At 44.9% G+C, this 18,042-nt stretch overlaps 1 protein-coding gene across 3 annotated transcripts in view; it reads left to right on the top strand.

Moving 5' to 3' along the window:
• ATXN7L1 (ataxin 7 like 1) overlaps positions 1 to 7,140 on the top strand; it is a 239,121-nt gene extending 231,981 nt beyond the window's left edge. For 2 of the 3 annotated variants that reach the window (XM_060157269.1, XM_060157268.1), the window contains 2 exons: positions 1,842 to 1,916; positions 3,504 to 7,140. In XM_060157269.1, coding sequence (XP_060013252.1) covers positions 1,842 to 1,916; positions 3,504 to 3,545 — 117 coding nt within the window. In that variant the 3' untranslated portion in view covers positions 3,546 to 7,140. The remainder of the gene's footprint in view (positions 1 to 1,841; positions 1,917 to 3,503) is intronic. The other variant, XM_060157270.1, reaches the window with a different exon arrangement.
• Positions 7,141 to 18,042: the final 10,902 nt, after the last annotated feature.

Raw genomic sequence — 18,042 nt, 5'->3', positions numbered from 1 at the left:
GAGACATGAGAGGCAGTTGTTTAAAAGATGTTTTCACATTTTGCATCATCTCTGTGTGAGACTTGTTAAAACTTCGTGAAGAGAACCTCTTGAGGGGAATTCACAAAACACAGGTAAACACACAAGAAACAGCAAGTTTGGATCTCAAGGGCCAGACAAGCTGCAACCGAGGCCAAGGTTGTGGCAGTGGGGGATGGACATAGGTCCTCTCATCAGAGCCCAGGTACTCGCACACATCTGCAGTTCCAGGGGTGCAGAGGAGGGGACCAGCACCCACAGGGTCCCCCAGAGACTAAACTACTGGTCGGTGCCACCTCCAGGTCTCAGGATGGAGGGCAGATCCAGGGCTTCCTAAACTTGAATGTGCACATGAATCACTGGAGGGTCTCAGTAAAATGCACATTCTGAGTCAGCAGGTCTGGGGTGGAGCCTGAGAGTCTGCATTTCTAACAGGCTCCAGGCAGTGCCACGGCACTGGTTTGCGGACCACACCCTGAGCAGCAAGGCTATAGTGTCATCAGTTTTCGATGACGTTCTAGCAGCTAACACTTACTTATGGGATGGGCTCTGTTCCAAGCACTTGATATATTCATTTAATCTTCACCTGTTATTACCCCCATTTTACAGATGAGTAAACCGAGGCACAGGAAGGTTAAGCAATGTGCCCAAAGTCACACAGCGAGTAAATAATAGGTCTGGGATTTACACCCAAGTAATTTGGCTCTGGGGTCTGGGCTTTTCACCTCTGTGCCTCTGTATTGAGTAAATGTGCCACTGTTGATTCTTTGGTGTGCCAAGACCATATGAAATGTTTAGTAACCATGATGAATTAGTCAAAAACTGTGATGAAAGGAGCAGACAAGCCTCCTTCAGAGAGTGCTCATCAGGAGGGAAATCCAAAAGAGCTGATGAATTTAATGGCTGCCTTGGATCTAGTCAGTACTGGTTCTCTAATGCAGCTGATACCTGGGTGCTTGTCACCAGGCCATTAAGAAAAGGCTTTGTCCAGGGTCACCAGGTGTTGGGGGAAGGCCTTTGGAATCTGTGCTGATTCTGTTAGATTGGGAGAGGCATGGCATGAGATTGAGAAATTCAAGGTAAACGTGCTTTGAGGACTAACTGGGGATCTATTGAATTGTATCGGGTGGTGTAGGGCCAGAATTTGCCACAGAGATGTTAAACCGTACAAAAAACGAGACTGCAAACGTAAGGCAGACGTCTTTACGCGAAGGTGAGTTTAAGTAGAGGATGGGCTCGTCATAGGAGCTGCCTCCGTAACGTACTCCAGCCCACCGCGAGCCCAGGTTCGATCACGAGAAAGGGGAGGAGCCCGACGGCCACGCCCCCTCGCCCCCACTGCTGCGTCATAGGACCGGCCCGCTCAGGCTCCCACTGGAAGGGGAAGACTCATACCTCTTGCCATTTTACTTAAGAACAGCAAGGAGTGTGTCGGGAAAACTGACTCAGAAAAAGACGCAGGCATTTATTCCCGGCTGGTACGGGGGAGTCTGGGCTCGAGACGGGATGGGTCTGGGACTGCAGTCACAGGTGGAAAAGCTGGGCCTGCTCCCGGAAACTTGCAGTCTGCGCATCTGGGAAGCGGATTAAGATTTCCCCTCCATTCCGCGTTCCCTGTGGGATGAGGGGGGCGTCATCAAGGCCCCCCTGAAACATACTTATTTTCTCTGCCGTTTAAGATGGAAACACGAGTTCCACACGACGGGAGGAGAGCCCTCGAGGTACCGTGCCGCCTCCCCCTTGCCCCTGGCGACTCTTGGTATCGGTGGGTCTCTCCCAAGCTGGCTCCCGTGTCTGAATAGGGCTTCACTGGTGTCTTTCAGGTTGGGAAAAATAGCAGCCTAGCTTTGTCACAATCCAGTCCTTCAAGCATATCCAGCCCAGGACACAGCCGACAGGTAAGTTACTGGCGGGCAGAAGTCCATAGGCTCATTAGCAGGGTGGAAAGAGTGTGGGCTTTGGGGTCAGAGCCTGGTTCAAATCTCACGTCCAGTTAAGAAAATGGCTACCTGGCTTCTAACGCTAGGCCTTCTCGTAATTAGCTGTGTGCCCTTGGGCAAGTTACTTAATTTCTCTGTGCTTTAGTTTCCTCGCCTATAAGATGGGGGTCATTATGGCCCCTATCTCATAAGGCTTTTGTGAGGATTAAATTAATTTATAGACATAAAGCCCCTGCAAAATGCCTGAGACCTAACACAGGTATTAGCTTTTACTGTTAGCAGCTGTATGGTATTAGGCAGATTACTTCTCTGAGTCTCACTTTTTTCATTTCTTAAATGGCAGAATCGATGCCTACCTCCTAAGGTTATTATGAAAATTAAATAAGATGCTGTTGACTAAAGGGCTTTGCTCATGGCAAACACTGGTCAGCACTTTCTTGAGGCCTCTGGTGGGCTGTAGCTACCATTCAGGATGTGGTTTTCATGGTGGGACTATTCAGGGTAGATTTAGGAGTTTTTATAAACTTGAGGTGTGAAAACAGTACAGAAGTGATTTTCTCCAGTGGAGTGTGTGCACGTCTGGAGGAGGCCAGGGAGGGTAGGTGAGTAGGGTCGTGTGTGTTCTACATGATGGGAAAAAAAATACATATATGGCTGTTATGTTGTCTTAGAAGTGCCACAGGTTTCGTAGATACCAAATTACAGTGTTTGGGTGAAGGTTCTAGGGAACGGTTTTGTATCCTCAGATCTCCACCACTTTGAATCACTGTGGACCATCTGTCCCAGAGCACCTGCAGCCCCTCCTCTGTGTAGGGTCAGGGAGGGAGGGCAATCTGCCTGTTTACGGCGGGCCTCCTGCACGGGTTGCTGGGTGCACCTGGAGACTCCACTTCGACCCTTAGCAGGCACGTGTGCAGTCGCCCACAACTCCAGGCATACCTGCTGGGAACCCACAACGCTAGCCGTCAGCCTAAGTGAACGTAGCCATTTGTTGAGCCCTTCCTCTGTAGGCGCCGTGCTCTGCCCCTCACATACGTTACATACCTTTCAACCTTTTAACAACCTGGTCGGGTTGGGGACGAATCGGTTATCCTCGTTTTATAGATGAAGATGAAGGAACTTGAACCAAAACCTGTGTATCCAAAGCCTCTGTGCTTAACCCAGCACTATACTTTTTCCTTAGGTAATTCTCCATGCTTTCTGTGAGTTAGTTAGGAAAACATAGACTGAAAAACAAAAACAGAAAAACAAAGATTAATTAATTATCTCGTCCCTCCTGGAGAGGAGCTCCGTGAAGCCACAGGATTTGCCCCCTTGCTTTCCTTCACAGCTTGGATCTCTGTGCCTACCTTCCATTTACAGAGTTCTTTACTTCCATCACCTCATTTGCTCATCACAGCTGGCTTTTGCCAAATGCAGGAGGTGGGATGGTATCCTTTTCGTTATAGATGAGGAAACTGAGACTCCCTTCTTGAATTCTTGTGGGTAATCCCAAATGTATGTTTTGGAAACAAGCTTTTTCTTTTCTTTTCTTTTCTTTCCTAGAAGACCACAAACAGAACGGGCAGGATAAGGACTCTTCCATAACAAGACTATGAAGCCACTTCCAAACCAATGCCTGGCCACGGGACCTCACCCCAGGAGGCCAAGGCCAGGGGAGGGAGGGGAGTGGGCAGTGGGGAAGAGTCTGTTTCCTGTGCCCTGCCTGTGGCTCTGGCCTTTCTTCTTCTTTTTTTAATTGACCAATTTTTAGTTTTGAGGAAAAAGAAAAAGGCAAAAAGAACGTGAATTTGAGATTTACAGAAAACAATACCAGTGTTTTGTTTCCGTTCTTTAACTTGCCACGTGTATACCTTCTTCCACGTTTGGGGTCCCTCCTCTAGCTTCTGATGCTGCTACTGCATCATTTTGCTCCGGCCACAAGAGCAGACATTGTAGAATGTCCGTTCCTGGTTGGCAACGTCTGGAACTCTTGAACTTGAGCATGTGCAGTGCTCCTTTCCTTGCCCTCTCCCATCCTTCCCTTCTGTCCCCTCCTACCTGCCACTCTCTGGGTCCCCACTGACCATCAGAGGTACGGGCTCTCAAAAGCTCCCTCTAGACAGCGTGCTGCATCGGGGGGCGGTTACTGGGGAGCAGCCCGTGTTTGGGGAGCAGAGAGCTGGAGGGTGGGCGAGTGCCCTCATCAAGTTTCTAGGACGCACCAGCACAGAGGAGGGAGATGCAAAGTTGAGAACAGCAGCCATTTAATGATGGGGCTTACTCAGTACCACTGTCCAGCTGTGCAGCTCGGAGAAGATGTCCTGGGTTAGGGACAGGAGCAGGAATGGACCTGGGAGGTGGCAGGAAGAAGGGCCTGGGGGTAGGAGAAGATATCCTCAAAAGATGGTGGGAACTGGGTGACTGATCATCTGAGCGTGTTAGGAATCCATGCTGCAAAATCCCTTCCAGGGCACCATGTACAAGGGCGCAAAGCTGGACGAGTCACAGGGGGAGGAATCCCAGGGAAAAGGGCACAAGACCTCAGGAAGCCACTCAGGAAGAGGCACAGTGCCCACCGCTGTGGAAGGTCTCAAGCTGCCCTCCGGGGCGCTGCCAGAGGAGAAAAAGCAGAACCGGAAGGAAAGGCCTGAGGGAAAGCTGCCATGGAGGGTTAATTGCCAAACAGCTGGTGATTGGTGAGAATAATTACTAGCATTGCCCAGCCACCTCCATGCCCTGGGCCGGAGGGCCCCGTGGACTCAGCACACCCATAGATCAGCTCATGCTAGGTTGTCAGAGGCCACCACTCCGACACAGCCAACCCAGGAAGGAGTGGTAAGACCACTGCTTATGGAGAAGAGCCATTTGGAAGATCCGGAAGGGAGAAGCTGGAGGCCTGCAGCTATAAAACTGTTCACACTGGAGTTTTGAAAGAAACCAATACCATAAGCTCTAATTGGGAATCATAGTCAAGAAAGGAATTCACCATATAAAATAAGTGTTCTGTGCTATGAATCATGTAACTTTGTATACAGTATAATGGCAGAGATACCAGGAGGTTTTGCTTCATCCCTAAGTCAGAAATGAATGCCAGTTTTGCAGCTGGACATAAAGCCTCATCCCCACCCTGAAGTTTTCCTTTTCTTTCCCATTCCCCCCAAACCCAAGGATCAGACTACTGTTAAATTTCACCGTATGATTGGATTTTGCGAAGACGGGAGGCAAACGGAGTGATTTGCATCAATGGAATTGCACTGACAGTGTTTCTTAATAGGATTACTAAAATTTTTAATATAAAATGAAGATTTTTTTAAAAATCAGGAGTTGATATTAGGTACTAGGACATTAGTTCGGATGATTTCATTTTTATTTCTACAGTGTTAAAAGTGCACTTATATGCTGGTTTATTTCCATCTTGGGAAAAAGAGACTGCAAATTGAAGGGAAGATTGTTACTTTTTCTTTTTTTTTTTAAAAAAAAGGTTAAGGCAGATTTTAAGACTTATAAATGTTTAAGAAATTATAAACAAGGTTAGACCCTTCGAAAAAAAAGTTTAGAAGATATTCTTAAAGTAAATTTTTATAGTGTTAATTTTGTAATAATTTATGTTTTACTATATTACAGAGCTAACTGACCAGAATAGTTTCAGAAACAATATGAAACTTAGGAAAGTTGAAGCAACGTTTATATTTTTAAAATGTTCTTTGAATTATGTTTTTATTGTACATTTCTTCAGACTGAAAAGTATGTACATATCTTTGTTATTTTTGCACAATTTTCGTCTTGTTCGGTTTTAGAAGTCTGGTTTTTTTTTTATAATTTATTTTGAGTTGTAATACTTGCAGGAGTAAAAACAAAAAAAAATCTCAGCAACAAAATAACCCTCTGATTTATAAACTCTTACACTCAAAGAAGGAAAACAAAAGTTGAGAGATTAAGTGGCTGCTTCTGAGAAATAATGTCTCAACAGGGACTAAAGGAGCAATTCAATGGATTTTAAACGTTTTAGCTCTCTACATCTTGAATTGCAAGCTGGAATAAAGAGGCTCCCCACCGAATGCTGCTTACTTGGTGAAAGACTGGCTCTGACCAAGGTGAGGACATTTCTGGAAAACTGAGCAAAAAGGGAAAACCCACGGTGTTTCTTCCTTCACAGTCAACTACAGGTTTACTTTATAATGATGTATTCAGAACTCACAGCTTGAAAAATGGAATGCAAATAAAAGGTTTTCTTTCGGTTTGTTTGAATGGAGTTCAACTGGACCAGCCTATAAAGCATTATTAGGGGGATATCGTTTGGGTACTTCTGCACACCCCACCTAGCTCTCTCTCCCAGCCCCTTGACTGCACACACCCCCATCTGCCTGAAGATCTCGTGACTTGTCGCCAGCCATAGAGGCTCGAAAGCTCTGGTTGTTAAAGCGTAACGCAATGCATAGACCTGTCAGCCATAAAAAAAAAAAAAAAAAAAGCGACCTGGATAACTTGTATGCCTTCTTTTGTATCAATGTACCAATTGTAAATAATGCTGATCAACCTTTGTAGAGAATAGTTTATACAGCATATTCTATTATTGCTGATTCTCAGTGAACTCTTGTTTTAAAAAAGGAAAAAAAGAAATTTTCTATTTACACCTTCTATTTTGTTATGCTGTCGGCCCATGGCACTTTAACAAAACTCTGTGGGTTTTACGTAGCTGGTCAGTCATGGGGTATATTCAATAACTGTTGTTGCACAGACGAGAATTTGCACCTGCTCATTTGTCCTTTCCTACTACCGATTTTAGAACCTTTTCCAGAAGAATTTTGAAGAAAGCATGTCCAAACATTCTAAGCAAATGCCACACTTGTGGAGTGGGTTTCTTTTCTACAATCCATATTTTGTAACACTAAGTATTTTCCTTCTTTGTCCTGCACCTTTATGTATTAGCACTATCAGATAGAATTCATTCCATGCCTGTGATATTGTAAGCAGAATAAATGTCTAAAGTAGGTGTAAATAGTAAATCCTATGGCTTACAGTTTTAAAAAGGAAAGAACAAACATGTATCTATTGATACTGCCGTGGTTCAGCACAAGGTCTGGAGACATTCTCCAGTGAGCGATTGTATTTTTTTTTTTTTTTGCTTTTTTTTTTTTTTTTTGCTTTTTTTTTTGGTAACATGGCTTTGTAAATAAAATAATTTATATGTTTGTAAAAACAGTCTTTGGGTTTTCATAAAATTTAGATTGGGGGTATTGTTTTTTATTCTTTTGGGTGTATGTGTCCTCACCAGACAAGCGTTCCTCCTAGAACCCACATTTAAGGTGTAGAAGAGAGTGAATTCATTCAACAGATATTTATGGAGCATCCCATCTGTGGCTGCCCCTGAGCTAGGCACTCTGCTCAGTGATGAGAAACGTAGTCCCAGCTGCTTGCCGAAGGCACCCTGGTGGGGGAGACAGTACATAAATAAACACACGATCCAACGTGTGATTACAGACTGTGACAAATTCAATGGTAGAAAGAATTGAGTTCTGTGAGAGAAAATAACAGGAGAAAGTGACGTAAAATGGGTTGGGGGTTGTGATCAGGGAGCTCCCTCTGAGGAAGTAAGCTGAAGGCAGGAAGTGTTGGGGAGATAATCCCAGGCAGAGGTGGTCCATGGTGGGAAAAGCCTGCTAAGTTCTTGGAACCCAAGGAACATGCACTGTGGACAGAGCAGGGAAAGCGATGGACAGAAGGCATGGCAAGGTCACAGAAGGACTCCTAGAGTTTGGATTTTTGTGCTCAATTCAGTGGGAGTCCTTCAAAGGGCTTTACATAGGGCATGGCGTGATGTGATCTGTTGAAAGATCTCTAGCTGCTGTGTGGAGAATCCATCGGAAGTTGTTGTAAGAGACCCAGTGAGACATAGTGTTCGTGTGGTCCCAGGATGGTGACAGTAGATCTGAAAAGAAGTGAGTGGAGTCAAGATCCATTTTACATATTAAATTGACAAGACTGGTTTAGGAATTGGATGTGAGAGTAGGAGAAAGAATGACTCCCAGGTTTCTGCTAGAGCAGTTGTATTAGGTGGAGATGCCATTTCTTCAGATGTGGAAAACCAGAGGAAGAACAGGCTTTGGGGAAGGGGGGGTGGCAAAAGGAATGTTTCATGAAGATCAGAAGTTCTGTTTTGCACATGTATGTTTGCTCACGTGTGAGATCACTGTGAAATCTCTAAGCTGCTGTGTCAAGAAGGCATGGGATACACATGACTGGAGCTCTCAGCAGGTCTAAGTTGGAGGCATCAACTTGGGAATCTTTGTTATATGGATGATATTTAGAGCCACAGGTATGGATGTGATTACTAGAGAAGATGGAGAAGACGAGCAGACATTTGGAGGTTAGGCAGAAGCAGAAAAGCTTGCAAAGAACTCCAAGAGGAAGCGTTCACAAAGAGAAGAGAGAACCCGATAGACAGTGCTTCCCTGGAAGTGAGGACTGTAAGATGCTTCAAGCACGGAGAAGTCAGCTGAGTTAAGTACTGTTGCAGTATGGGAGAGAGATGGTATTTAGTCTGGGTTCTGCAGCATGGAGGTCTTTCGTGACTGTTAACAATCTCCGAGGGCTGTCATAACAAATTGCCACAACTTGGTGGCTTAAAACAACGTAAATTCATTCTCTCAGGGTTCTGGTGCCCAGAAGTTCAAAAACAAGCAGGGCTGCACTTGCTCAAAGGCTGTGGAGGAGAATCCTTCCCTGCCTCTTCCGGTTTCTGGTGACGGCTCGTATTCCTTGGCTTGTAGACTCATCACTCCCATCTCTGCCACCTCCTTCACGTGGCCTTCTCTCCTGTTTCTCCTGGGTTTCAAGCCTCCCACGGCCTTTCTCTTATAAGGACTTAAGGCTCACCCTAAATCCTGGATTATATCCTCTCAGGATACTTAAGGTAGTTACATCTTTTTGCAAATAATTCATACTCGCAGGTTCTAAGGGTTACGACTTGGACACGGTGACCTTAGCGAAGCAGGTGTGTTGAAGTGGCAGGAGAGTGAAGGAAATTCAGTTGCGTAGACAAGTCTTAAGAAGGTTAGAAGGCACAATGGAGTGTTTGGATTTTGTTCCCTTCTGTTTCTTTTGTTTTTCAAGGGAGAAGGGTCCAGATCACGATTCATATGCTGGTGAGGGTGGGACAATAGGGGAGGGAGAGGTTGATGAGACAGGAGAAAGGGGTGATTTTCTTTTTTAAAGGGAAGTTTTTGAGAAGGCAGGAGGGAGGTGAACTTGAACACATGTGGACGTATCGGCCTTTGTAGTGCAGAACAATCAACCGAGGCCTATTAAAAATTTTGAGAGTTTATCTGCACAAAAATGGGATTCAAATCAGGCAGCCCCAAACCAGAAGCGGTTAGGAACTCCACCACCAGGAGCTGGGGTGAGACTTCTGTAGAGAAAAGGTGGAAGCAAAGTAAGGTAGGTATTGATTGGCTGTAGCTTAAAGCCTAGTCGGCTGTTCGTGATTGATTGTCCCCAGCATTTTGGATTTTGTAACCTTGAGACATTTACAGACTTAGATTCTGGTTTGCTTACATAGGCCTCTAGGGCATTAGAGCATCTCAGTCTAATGGCCTCTTTGTTTGACTAACTTAACAGTAGTCAGAAGGACACTTCCTCCAGGGAGATGGGGAAGAAAGAAGTCAGCTTGTAGATTCACTGCTGAGAAGATGAGGGAATCCCCCATCTGATGGCTTCCATTTTCTCAGCGACCGTGGGGCAAGCTGGGTGTGCCTGAGAGCTCAGAAGAAGTTTGAGAAGAGTAAAGAAAGAATTAAGTACTTACTAATGAAACTGGATTGCCACACAGCATTGAGAGCACATTTGAGATTTGTGATCAAAGCACAGTCCTGGCATGGTGATGACAGCCTTGGGGAGTGGTTTGAGCACATCAAGGGTAGAGCAAGGCCACTTGGAGCCAACACTCTTGGGCAAACTTCAGCAAATTTCTTAGCGTTTTGCCTCAGGCCTAACTGTAAATATTTTCACTATTGTACAGGGGAAAAAAAAAAAACAGAGGAAGCAGCTTTGAAGCTTGAGGAAGCTTCACAGAGGAAGCACATTGCACATAAACGTTTGTATAATTGGATTATCCATAGCCACAAAACGTCAGTGTGGCGCTTCTAGCAGCAAGGACATCATGTATCCCTTGGTTCTGAGCTTTGTCTGAGACTGGCTGTCCATCACTGTTCTGGCCTGGTGACTTCTAACTCCATTTTTTTTTTTTTTTTTTTTTTTTTTTTTTTGCGGTACGCGGGCCTCTCACTGCTGTGGCCTCTCCCGTTGCGGAGCACAGCCTCCGGATGTGCAGGCTCAGCGGCCGTGGCTCACGGGCCCAGCCGCTCCGCGGCATGTAGGATCTTCCCAGACAGGGGCACGAACCCGTGTCCCCTGCATCGGCAGGCGGACTTTTGACCACTGCGCCACCAGGGAAGCCCTTTACCTCCATTTTGAAGGGAGCCTAGACATCCTATATTTTCCCAACCTGGAACTCTGAGAAGCCTCAAAATTAGTCATAGGCTTGGAGAATCAGTGTGAAAACTGGAAGTAATAATGAAGACCCTCTTCTGCAGGTGAGGAAACTGAGACACAGACAGGTCGAATGAGGTACCAAGAGCACACAGCTGGCTGACAGGCAAGCCTGTCCCCCCTTCAATCTGGTGCTCTGTCCATTCTATTTCCCTGCCTCCTGTAGAAATAAACTGCACCTACCGACTTTTCTTCCTAAGCCCCGTGGATATTTCCAGAAAGGTATTTTATAATTCTGTGTGCCTCCTAGCTGGTTGACTCAGGTCTCTAGAATTTAATTTTACAATACTTCAGTATTTTTCTCCTTTTGATTTTTCCACTAGGCAATAACTTCTTGCTTTCTGATCTGGTTGGAGCTATTCTGGAATGTCAGGTTTAAGGTATCCATGTCACTGAGCAAAGTTCCCAGGAGTGTATTTCAATAAGTTTATTTTCTATTCATTACATCTTCGTAAGCCATTCAACTAGAAAAGTAAATGAGGAAGGTGTAAGAAAACTGAACGCCTCAAACACTCAATCAGTCCCACGCAAGTCTGAATCATTGCAAAATCACAATGGGAGCCAACAGCTCGGAGGCGCTGCGTTTATTGTGACAATTGAAATCGCAAATCTGATCTAAGGTCATTAACATTGGAAGGGTTCTCTTAATTTTAGAAGATTCTGGAGCTTTTCTGGATTCCTCCTTCGCCTTTAAGTATTTCAGTAAATTTTTTTTTTTTTTTTTTTGCGGTACGCGGGCCTCTCACTGTTGTGGCCTCTCCCGTTGCGGAGCACAGCCTCCGGACGCGCAGGCTCTGCGGCCATGGCTCACGGGCCCAGCCGCTCCGCGGCATGTGGGATCTTCCCGGACCGGGGCACGAACCCGTGTCCCCTGCATCGGCAGTCGGACTCTCAACCACTGCGCCACCAGGGAAGCCGCTTCAGTAAATTTTTAGTCAAAGCAGCAGCAGCATCACAAAAGCGTTCACATCATCAGGCAACTGAGCTAGCTGCTGGGGGTGGGGGGCTGTGAAAGTAGGGGCTTGCATGGTCTGTATTAGGGTTTTCATTTTCTCTCCAGCCACTTCACTTCTCTATTGGATTTCCTAGCTGGCCTTGTCACTAACCCCCCTCCACTACCCACCCCCAATCTCCCCCATGTTCCTGAATGATCCAGATGCCGCGTTGGAGGGCTGGCAGGTAGAGGGTAGCAGTTCTGGCACATTATTGGGATAGGGCAAAGGCAGAGCCCCATGGAAGTGAAGAGAAGGGAGAGGGAAAACATGATTCCGGGGCTTTTCCTTTGGAAAGAATCAGATGCATGTTTCTGTTTCTGTTTGCAGTTTTTACAAGTCTCTTGGTCCTGTCCAGCTCAATAAACTGAGAAGGTTTGGATCCGTACTAGATGCTCAGTACTGGGCCTGCCAGGCCGCTGGACACACCAGAGACGGTATCTCCTGCAGTTCTCACTGTCCAGCATTTGGAGGATGTTCCCTCCGGGTCCTTGCCGAGCCCAGTACTGCTCAACATTTTAATTAATGAATCGGCATTCAAAGTAACCTTGGTGAATTAAAGCCATGAATACAAACAGACAGATTTATAGAATAGATGTCACCTTTCGGGGGCACAAGGGAGGTTTCTGGTGCTAGCAGTGTTCTGTATCTTGACCTGGGGGCTTGTTAAATGAATAGAATCACTGATGAAATATTTATCTGATTGTGTACTTAAGAGTCATTAATTTTACTGTGCACTTTTAAATTTAAAAGTTTACACACAGACACAAAAGGTAAAGGGCAAACTTGGAGCCATAATTGTCTTTGCAGAAAGAAGAAAGTTAGAAGTGGTTTGAGGAGAATACTAATAAGCCCGTTTTCTCCCCAGATCCCCCAGAGGCAGTAGGTACCACAGAGAAGGGGTACACAATGGGGTGAAAATGGGGAAGAGGGGCTTGAAGTCTCACATGAGGTTGTCAGGCCCCTCAGAGCCCCCTTCACCTCCCACATGCAGCCAAGTGGCTACTCACTGTCCCCCCACCCTCCCGCCCCAGCAGGGGACTAAAAAGTTATTTTCTGGAAAAATTGAATGGGAAGCTGAGATTCAGGATCCAAGGAAACCAGGTCCAGCAGAGAAAGTTACCTTGGGGTGGAATAGGGGGGTGGGATGAGGCACAAGATTGTCTCTTTTCATCATAAACTGTAGAATTTTAATGTGTTACAAAAATGTGTGTGTTGCTTTGATATTTAAAAAAATTCAGATAAGTATATTAGCAGGACACCTACACAATGATGAAATACATGGGAGCCATTAGATGATCTCACTTCTGTGTTTCCAGAGTACAGTGTTTGGCTTTGGGCTTGGCAGCGTAAAAACACTGGATACAGGACCAGAGAAAAGTGGTGAAAGTGATCAAATATAGTTGATTACAGTGAATAGTTGTGGAATACACTGTCCTGGAGATGGCTAAAAATGGAATGCCTGGGATGGCCTTAAAAACAATCCTCCTTCACAGGGGGACTTTCCCAATGGAGATTTTCTGCTGGTAAAGTTTGGTGTGGGTTATGTGGGTTACATTGACATGCTGGTGCTTTTTCATTCAAAAAACATGTATATTTCATGTTTCCTTGGACTTCAGATTTATCTGTAGGACCCTCTTAAAGGACTGTGTTATCCAAGGTTGTTTGGATCCTAAAACAATAACAGGCATACAGTTGGCATACAATACACATTTGCTGAGTTAAAAAATGGAGTGGTGTGTTGGTGGTAAATGTCAAACATCCAGCTTTAGGGGTGGCAGGGGAAGCACTTGCTGATTTCTGTAATGTTAATACATCCACCGTGACTGATTTCAAGCTATCGGCATGACCTCTCTGAATCCAGAGGGGGAAGAGAAGTGCACATTAACTCCTGTGAGCCTGGGCAAGCCAGCCCCAGCATACAGAGATTTTGGCCAATGCAAAAGACATGCTTATGACCACTGATACTATATCAATTCATGTTAAACTACAAGAAATAATCTAATCCATTAGTCAGGCCAAAAAGGAGAATTTTGCTATCAGTTGGAAATAACCAACGTTCAAATCAACAATTTCTTACCACTTTTTACTTTTTTTTTAAACTTATTCCTGCTTGAAAAGGGCACTGGGGCAAAGCGGATGTCTTAGTTTCCAAAATTATATCCAAGCAATTATCTTTCTTGTATAAGCAATCCCCACTCTGTGGGCTGTGCTCCAAATGTTTCATTTGGAACCTAATATATACTTCCACTTAAATGTAATATGAAGGGTGATTAGGTTGCAGGACAACCCACAAAAGCCTATAGATCCCACAATGTACCTGAAGTCTGATAGCAGTGCAGTGGTATTATTTTGGGAAGTGCGTCCTCGGTTTCAGCCAGGGAAGGCAGGATTGTATGCCACCTGGCTGCTGTCCCGGCTGTGAGAGACCACTCCCCGCCACCCTGCCATCTGCCAGGAGAGTAAAGACTTCTGGCCTGTACCCTGAGCAGACTTCCAGCTCTAAGCCAAACCCGCACTACTCTGACATCAAGAAAACAGCTTGATGGGACAGGGACAGGGATTCCCCTGGCGGTGGTACTGGTGGTACTTGTGGTAGTGGCGGTGATGGTGGTAGGGGGAGTGAGTAATAACATTACTGATTATGTGTTTTACATCTTTTCTAATTTAATCCTTACCATAACTCTATGAGGTCGGTAAGATTATTACCCCCATTTTAGCGATGAGAAAACTAAAGTTTTGAGAGGTCAAGTAATTTGGTCAGGATCACACAGCTGGTAAATGGCGAAGCCTCTTGAGAAAGGGTCCTTAACTCCCCATGTAAACTGTGTATCAATAAATAGGAGATCATCTGAGGTCATCCTTCATACAAGTAATTTAGAAGCTCAAAGAACGTTGTTCGTAAGTTTTGTTCTGGGGCTCAATTTGGTGAATCTAATGAAAGCTTAAACAGACATAGTCAGTGTGATGGGAGCTAAATTTAGGCTTAGGATATATATAATATGATGTTCGGAAATGCAGAAGTAGCCTCCAAAATGAAACGGAACAGAAAAAAGAAGAGTTCATGTAAAAACTGGTGAAATCCAAATGAGGTCTATACTTGAGCTAATAGTATTGTACCGATGCCGAGGTCCTGGTTTAACAAAGACAGTGTTCTACGGTTATGTAAGACAGTATCATTGAGAGGAACCCAAGGAGGATACACTGGAACTCTTTGTACCATTTTGCAACTTCTTGTGAGTCTTAAACTATTTGAGAGGATTAAAAAAAAAAAATTTTAATGAAGTCCTGTAGAGGGGGTACCAAAGCACCAGAGCTATTATCCCAATCTCCTCCTGAGATCCTTTGTACTGTGGCCATGCTGTTGATATTTTCTACATTTTCATGTTTTGTAAAATGGATTTAAATTGATGTTTCGAGATGTTTTTAGCATTTTTGCTCTTTTTAGGTTATTGAAGAATGAGGAAAGCTTCTGAGTAGATGAGGCACTATCACAGATAATTGAGTGTTACCATTTCACAAAGACTAACTTTGAGACTTGAGTTCCACAGAACCCTGTGTACCTGGTAAATCACAGTTGCAAAGCTAAAACAGGAGTCCGTGTTAGTTCCACTTGACACGAAGACTAATACGATGTCACTACTAGACCGTGTTCTGGTGGGTTTTTTTTTTTTAACTCCAAAAATGCAGCTCACCAATAAAGCAACTTGGTGAAAATGAAATTATCAGGTTCCAAGCTATGTCTCCCTTATGATTTGCATAAGAACATTAAGCACATAGTATATATACCTTTAGCTCCTCCCATCTTGACATGCAGAACAAGAACCTATAGTTCTTTAGAGCTGCAACACAAAATCTGAAAGATTAACCAAAAAATCTTTCAATAGGAAACCGTATAGGACAGCCTATGGACGTAGGCTGTAGGATATATTTAGTCACGATTTCCCCCTTCTCATTTTAACAAGGCGATTAAGATAATAAGTGAACACTTACGTAGTTCTTAGTACATGCCTGGCACCATTTTTTAAAAGAGCTTTACATACATTAACTCAGTCCTGAAGACATCCTCTATGAGGTAGATACACTGTCCCCATTCTGTCCTTGAGGACACTGAGGCAGAGAATTTAGGTGTTTGGCCCAATGTCACAAAGTTATTAATAGTCAGCGGTAAAACAGAGTGTTAAAGTGAGGCAGTCTGGCTCCAGAGGCCTCTGCAGGACACTGCCTCACCATACAATTGCTCAGAAAAAGTGGGCTTCATATATTTCTCCCCTTTAACAGCAACCAAAACTCCTAGTTGAGGCATCTCTAACTTGTCCCTGGTTGACAGAGAAAATGGAGAGAGGGAGTTAGCCCACATTCTGTCCTGGCTACTCATGTCCCCCCACTTTCCCTTTTATCCATGCCCTCCCGCAAACACACACACTAACCCTGAGCTATAACTCCCAAGTTGACAGGCAGATTGACAAGTCTGTCCAACACCAAAGCCTGAGCCCTTCATGCTAGTGGTCCACAAATGGAGTGACCATGTATTAAGATGACCTGGGACGTTCCCAGTATTATGGTTGAAAGCTTCATGGTAACGGACCCCTCATAGTCCTGGGCAAACCAGGACAGTTGGTCACTCTGTGCTCTAGAACCACTCAGGAAGCTGGTAAAAAGCTGTGATGCCTGAGGCAGCCCCCCACCCTTGCACCCTGGCCCCCAAGGCAATTATATCAGACTCTCTGCGGGGTGAAGGGGCAGACACTATTTTTTTAATGGCTCCCTGGGAGTTTCCAGTGTGTGTCCTGGGTCGATATGAGCTGTGGGATGATACTAAGCACGAGCTGGAACCTCCGAGGCTCTTGGGATTCCTGATCAACATTTCCCAGATCTTTTAGCTCAACCCTCATGGGCTGCTATAACACAGGGTCTCAGTCCTGGCTGTCCACTAGGATCTCCTGGGGAGCCTTTAATTACTAGTAATTTGGGCATATAAAATGGTACAGCTGCTTTGGGAAAACGGTTCAGCAGTTTCTTAAAAAGTTAAACATACACCTCCCATGTGAACCAGTCATCCCACTCCTTGAGACATTTAACTTAAGAGAAATGAAATCCTATGTGCACACAAAGATCTGTACCTGAATAGTCATAGCAGCTTTATTTGTAATAGCTCCAAACTGAAAGCAACCCAAATGTCCATCCACGGGTAAAGAGAGAAACAAATTGTGATATATGCATACTGTGGAATCTTACTCAGCAATAAAAAGGAATGAAATATTGATACACGCAACAACATAGGTGAATCCCCCAAAATAATTATGCCGAGTGAAAAACACCAGACCAAAAAAAAATTATATATATATATATATATATATATATATACACACACTGTATGGTTCTATCTATATAAAATTCTAGAAAATGTAATCTACAGTTACAGATTACAGATTGCAGGTCTGTGATGCCTGGCAGTGGGGGTGGGGCACGGTTAAGAAGGGGTGAGAGGAAGGAACTAGAAAGGGACACAAGGAAACCTTGGGGGATGATAGATACATTCTTTATGTTGATGACAATGATTTCACGTATATGTACATACTTCAAAGCTTATCCAAGGGCTTCCCTGGTGGCTCAGTGGTTAAGAATCCGCCTGCCAATGCAGGGGACGTGGGTTCGAGCCCTGGTCCGGGAAGATCCCACATGCCAGGGAGCAACCAAGCCCATGTGCCACAGCTACTGAGCCTGCGCTCCAGAGCCTGCGAGCCACAACTACTGAAGCCCACGCGCCTAGAGACCGTGCTCCGCAACGAGAGGCCACTGCAATGAGAAGCCCGCCCACTGCAAGGAAGAGTAGACCCGGCTCGCCGCAACTAGAGAAAGACCGCGCTCAGCAACGAAGACCCAACACAGCCAACAAACAAAAAAACAAACAAAAAAACTTATCCAAGAGTATGTCTTAAATATGTGCAGTTTATTATGTTAATTATACCTCAGTAAAGCTGTTCAAATCCACAACAACAAAACTACATGTATTCAGGCCCCATCCCAAAAGATTCAGTCTCCTGGACCTGGAATGGAGCCCAGGCCTCAGTACGTTTTAAGGTACCGTCAGTACTTTCAAAGGTGGTTCAAATGTGCAATCCTGATTGAAAACTACTGCAATGATGCCTACCACCTGCAGTTACTGGCCCCAAACCACTAAAAGGATTAGTAATAATAAGGAGATGGAGGACAGAGTCGAAGAAGTGAGGATGATGACATCGATGATGACGAGGAATGAAGGCCAAGTTGGCTTATTAAGAGATGGCATTGACAGAGAATAGCTGACTCCACTAGGTGGCATCTGGACACTTCTCTTTAGCACGAGTCCAGGGGAACTGGAGATTCAGGGCCAGAGCTGCCTGAGGTAGTGTTAAGAGAGGGAGCTCTGAGCAGACAAATGCACCCAGGCTTGTTGAAACAGAAAACAATCAGCAACTTGGGAAGATGTCAGCAGGCCAGGTGTCACTGGAAGTTCTAGTGTCATTTGAGGTTCAAAGAGCAGAGCTATTTTATTCAGGGACCGAGTAACTCCTGGAGAG

Source organism: Lagenorhynchus albirostris, chromosome 8 (genome assembly GCF_949774975.1).
Source record: "Lagenorhynchus albirostris chromosome 8, mLagAlb1.1, whole genome shotgun sequence".
Lineage (NCBI taxonomy): Eukaryota > Metazoa > Chordata > Mammalia > Artiodactyla > Delphinidae > Lagenorhynchus > Lagenorhynchus albirostris.
The sequence above is the reverse complement of the archived record's forward strand: the minus strand, read 5'-3'. Positions and strand labels throughout refer to the sequence as shown.